Source organism: Papaver somniferum, chromosome 1 (assembly GCF_003573695.1).
Source record: "Papaver somniferum cultivar HN1 chromosome 1, ASM357369v1, whole genome shotgun sequence".
In the NCBI taxonomy this organism is placed as follows: domain Eukaryota; kingdom Viridiplantae; phylum Streptophyta; class Magnoliopsida; order Ranunculales; family Papaveraceae; genus Papaver; species Papaver somniferum.
Window position 1 is genome coordinate 67,944,693 of NC_039358.1, and position 6,000 is coordinate 67,950,692.

The window sequence follows — 6,000 nt, forward strand, 5'->3', positions numbered from 1 at the left end:
ATCGATCAATTGGTAAATCCAACCTTTGGTTGTTAATTGAAATTGATTGATCCTTGAACATTGGTCTTTGGTACCGTTCAAGTTATTTCTCTTGTATTCAATCAGGCTCGCAAATTCATATTTGTTTGATTGCGGATTGAATTGAGAAATTGAGATATAACTCTTTGATATACTTTTTCTTAAGATTGAGTCTGACTGTCTAGTTGATTCTCTTAAAAGTATATTGGAGTTAGTCCATACAGATTTCTAAACGAAATACTGGGTGAGGTTGTTAGATCCCCACTTTTTCTATTGGTATCAAAGCAGGCAAACACGTTAAAGACCTCATAAGTCTGTGTTTGTAGAAATTTGATTATTATGGACGAGTCTATCTCTAATAACGTATCAAGTCAAAAAAAATTCAAAGCTTGAATTCACCTGAGTGAACCGTCTCATCTAAGTAAATATCTAAACATTCTTTGAATGTAGAAACTGTTGATTGGGAAACACGCCTAGAAGAACAGTTGGATGAACTTTCTGATGAAGGTGATTCAGATATTGATAGAGATGTTGATGAGGAAGTCTCAGACTATGTTAAGTTTTTGGATTCGTTGAAAATAAATAAGATTACAACTTCTCATGTCACACCTCTTATGACTCCTCTCTGTCGAGGAAACAAGAAATTGAAAAGGATTTACGGAGGTCTTTATGGTTGGAATCGCTCTTGCGAATCGATCCTCAAAGATTCCGAGGAAAACCTGAGTAGAAAGTCGCTTGAATGGGATAATGTTTATCAAAAATGCTTCTGTTGGAAGAAAAACTTGCAGAAACTGAAGCAAGGATTAACTCCCAGCAAGAAAGTTTAGATGACAGAGAAAGCGTTTATCTCGCTCGAGAAAAACGCCTTGAGGTTGATTTAACTACTGGTCTTGATAAAATCAAGATGTTGGAAGATGACTTGAAAAAGTTCAATACTAGTTCATGCAAATTAACCATTATGCTAAGAGCAAGTAAAAATCATCGTGATACACGAGGATTGGGCTATAAGGGAATAGATGCTCCAAGTATTAGCAAAGAGGTAAAAAATTTCAAGGTTAGCGATTCTTCTCAACAAAAGGTTTCCACTGATGGCAAAAGTGAAATACCTCCACCGGCAGTTAAGTTTCAAAATAACAAAGTATATCAACCTCCAAAGTCAGCACACACGGATCGAGGTAAGAACATTCCTTATGTTTGCCACTATTGCGGAAATAAAGGTCACTTGGAAAGGTGATGTCATTTCCGTATAAGGAATGAGAAACTACATGATGTTCTCGTTTGGGCATCACAAGAAGTTGTGAAACAAATATCATATGTTAAGACTAATCCCCTTAACGTTACAGGTTGTAACTGTCCAACCTTTAGGTAAAGGAATCATTACTGTGATAAACCTAGATTTGCCTATAAACGTCATACGAAGCCTTTTCACAATCGTAATAGTTATCAAAAGGATAACTTCATAAAGACGAAGACAAGATCCGATGCTCCCAATTGGAGAAAGACTAACTTGAAAAAGAATAGTCAATCCAATTATCTTTCAAGAAATCTTAATGAGAATAATGGGAAGAAGTTTCAGGTTGTTCCTAAACACACCTAAAAGTGGGTTCCAAAGAAAGTAAACGATGCTTTGAGTGTGAAAAGGAATGATCTCCTAGAAAATCCCATTATTATGGAGAAGGCAATATCCATGATGTTAGAACTTAAAGAGTTCTTTGGAAAGATGGATTTGGATGTGAAAGGTTCTAAAAGAGATCTCTTTCATGATAATCCAAGTCACTTGTGGTGAGCAAGATGACACAACTTGAGTGTGTTGAAAGTGTATCCTCACCAAGGAATTCCCTGCTATGTATACGGTGAGGGAAGCACGAGAATTGGGACACACATATTATGTTCAGGAAGGTTGTAGAATTCGATTGGATTCTTATAAAAATGTATGTCTATAGACTTGAGAAAGATCTGTGTTTTTATTTTCTTTGAGTACTTATAATGATCCATGTACCTTGATTATCGCTCATTTCTACCTAACTTGATCTGTGTTTAAGGTTCTTAAATGTTTAGGGTTGAAAATAGTAGTTCGGGATGTTTGGACTTCATGGTACACATACCAGGTATGCATACCATCATTAAAAATCAAAATCCAGGTATTTTAATACCCATAACCGTTTGCATATTGCTTCAGGTCATGAAAATTCGTTTGCAAACCGGTATGCATACTTGCCCCTAGACGTCGATTTTTGGTAAACTTGTTTTGGACGTAATTTCTTCATCCGAACTCGGAATGACCTCATTCTTTTTGCATTCTCTTCCTCTTTTAATTCTCTTATAAATGATAATGATAATTTCTTAATTTGGATGAGTTAAGGTTTGTCTTTGTCCCGTCTCTTGTTTTTGAGTGTTTTTCTCCGTTTCGTTGCACTTGTTCCACTTCTCTTGGACTTGGGCACTAGGATTCCTTGATTAATACTATTCTAAGATCATTTGTATCTTTTACAAGAATGATGTTGGTGGATCACAAAGAAGGAAGTTCAAGAATGGGCAGTAGTACACATTGCTATGGGATTCTTGAATGTTTACAATCATACTATGTGAACTATGGTGCATGGTCGTTAATGACTTTGTATTTTCTTCTTTGTTAATAAAATATTTTTATACGCCATTGGTATCCATTCTTGGTATAAATCCGTGCGAAAAATATTGATTCTACCTTCAAAGGGAAAATGATTTTGCAGTATTAATCTTTATGGTTTCATATATTTCAACTTGTTATGGGATATATGCGTTTGCGTCCGTGAACTATGATTGTCCCATACGTGTTCAAAAGTTAACTCTATCATATGTCGGTATGAAAGTATTGATAAAAGATGGAATGAACTTTTGACAAACAAAAGTTAAGTCTATTATGTCATTATGCAAATATTGATGGAAGATAGGATGAACTTTTGTTTACAACGATTAAGTATATTATATGTCATTGTGCAAATAGTGATGAAAAATATAATGAATCTTTGTTTATTCCGCAGTATTGATCTTCCCCGATCCATATCTTTATGTAAATACTGTGCGGCTCCGTAAGTTTTCTTATGTGAGCATTTCCGATTAAACTAATCATGGGTTCTCTTATGGTTAATTTAATTGATATTTTTGGATACAAATTCATGTTTCATGTGATTTGTTAATGTCCAAAGAAATCCTTCTTTTCTTGTGAAAGTAAGGTCGCTTGGGAATGACATTTTATGGGGGAGAGTTCTTAATTGAACTTGTGCTTAATTGCCAAATCTTTGTGGGGAGTGCGGATGTGGAATATTATAGGGGTTATCTTGTATCTTTATAAACTCCTTGATGAATGCATTTAGTTTTGGCTATATGATCTAAAAAAGTTGATATGTGCTTTTCTTTTGGTCATGAAGTATCTCTATGTAAATTTCATTAGGATCACATTAATTTTCGTATCTTTGCCAATTTTATTAACAAAAATGGGGATAATTAATGTGTAGTTCACACTACAAATATATATGGTTTTCGGATCATTATGTAAGGGGGGAGTGGTTTTCATGTGAGATGAAGTATTGACTAAGGGGGAGTGATACATATCACCATAGTATTGTTGTTGAAGTTGTGATACAATTGAACTTTGATGTATAATAATACTATGACACTGTATAACAATGATTGAGAGCTATTTTTTTCTCATTTTTATAGCTACGGATCTTCAACAACGATGATGCTGAGTTGAACACATTTTGAATCATTAGAGTACTTGGAAGTAACGAAGATTTCGAGTAATGTTAAAGAACCAAGGAGATCAAGCATTTGGATGAGAAGCTACACAGTTTATTTATTTTGTATTTCATATGTATTGATAGTTTTGTCACTAAAATTGACAAAGGGGGGAGATTGTTAGAGCATTGCTCGGTCGAACTCGCAATCGTTGCTATCTCAAGCTTGTTTGTCAAGTTTTTAGTTGCCAAAACTATAAGTCTTGATTTCTAGTCTACTTATAGCTAAGTCTCGGATTAGTATGGTAAGTGTAGTTGATATTTAGACTCCACGGCGTTCATCAAATGAAGACGAAGAAATACTCAAGGGAACATGTGGAACTTCATCGATAAAAGGTATGTGGAGACTTGAACTTATTTATCACTCGAAAGTCTATCTACTCTATCTCATATTTGAGACAAAAGTCGTATTGATATATAGACTTCAGTTATACACATTTTCTATTTCGAGCCGAGTTTAGAAATATGTGTTGGTAAGCTTTCGCTTTAGCCAAGTTCATCTTCACTTGTGACGAAAGTCATGTTGATTATTTCAATAACTTGAAAATCGCTTTGATAAAATAGTTTGTGGATAAAAACAACTATTTTAACATCCTCTAAGAAAGTTTCAATGATTGAAATGAGAGTTTAGAACAAGTAACCATGTTTGGATATAAACATAGTGTGTCTCTCACATTTGTGTAAAAGTCCAAAACCGGGAACCTAAAGTATGCGTACCAGTACGCATACTGGCGGTTGTTGGAAATTCGGGTAAGTATGCGTACCCGTACGCATACTGGTGGAAGTTTCACGTCCGTGAATTTTTGCTGGAGTTTGGAAGTAAAAACAAACTCAATCCGGTCACTTAAGTATGCGTACTCGTTTGCATGCTTAAGCAGGTTACTTTCTAAAATAGGTTTGTTCATGAACTAAAATATTTATATAATAATTAAGGAATGCAATCTTTGTCAATATGGAGATAAGAGAATTTTATGCCATCTTGGTAGAGCTCTTTTTAATATGGAATGGTTGGATAAATTTCAGGATTGGGGATATAAAGTTGGTTTAAGGGTTGTGTCAGATCATTCCCCATTACTTGGGGGGTGTGCTAATATACCTAAACCAAAGAATGTTCCTTTGAGATTTCAAGAGATATGGCTTGAACATCCATATTTTCTAAAATTAGCTGAAAACAGTTGGGCAATACATATATCAGGTGATCCAACTTTTGTTTTTATTCATAAACTTAAAAGATTGAAGCAATTGTTAAAGGAATGGAACTGGAGTGTGTTTGGAAATGTACAAACAAAAATTAAGGAAGCTGAGGAAAATGTCAGAACCAAAATGCTTATTTCATATAGTGATCCACATAATATTAATGCTTTAGGTGAATTGGTGCAGGCACAAAATGAGTATAATTCAAGAGAAGTTCAATATAGTACCATGATGAGGCAAAAATCAAGAATCAAGTGGGTTAAAGAAGGTTCAGCAAATACTCAATTTTTTCATACTAACATCAAAGTTAGTCATTCTCAAAATCTCATTACTGAAATGGAAGATGAAAATGGAAATATAATATCTGATCAAGAGCAAATTGAAAATCTTTTAGTCAATTATTTTGAGAAGAAATTTCATCATCAAGAAGCCATAGTAAATGATTCTCTACTTGCAGTTATTCCTAAACTTATCACAGAAGATGATTAACAAATGCTAGATGCCTTACCAACTGCAGATGAAATTCAACAAGCAATTTTTGACATTGATGAGAAAGTGCACTTGGGCCTGATGGATTCTCGGGTATGTTCTATAGAGAATGCTGGAGTATTATTCAAAAAGATTTTGTTAGTGCTATTCAGTTTTGTTGGAGAAGAAAATTTATTCCTAAGGGTCTAAACTCAAATTTTTTAGTTCTTCTACCTAAAACTCAATGAGCCAAAAAGCCTAGTCAATTCATGCCCATAGGATTAAGCAATGTGAGCTTTAAAGTTTTCACTAAAATCATTACATCTAGAATGGGAAATTTAATTACAAAACTTATATCTCCTCATCAAGTTGCATATGTCAAAGGAAAAAGTATCCACGAGAAGATTATTTTAGCTTCAGAACTTGTTAATGAAATGCAATCTAAAAAGAAGGGGTGGCAATGTTGGGTTAAAATTAGACATATCCCAGGCATATGGTTCTGTGAATTGGACTTTTTTATTTCAAGTGCTTCAAAATTTTGGTT

The 6,000-nt window shown here is 34.2% G+C and overlaps 1 protein-coding gene across 1 annotated transcript; it reads left to right on the top strand.

Moving 5' to 3' along the window:
* The first annotated feature begins 4,793 nt into the window (after positions 1 to 4,793).
* On the top strand, positions 4,794 to 5,477 carry LOC113328268. The gene has a single exon (XM_026575413.1). It carries the CDS (start codon positions 4,794 to 4,796, stop codon positions 5,475 to 5,477), a length of 684 nt encoding a protein of 227 aa, XP_026431198.1.
* Positions 5,478 to 6,000: the final 523 nt, after the last annotated feature.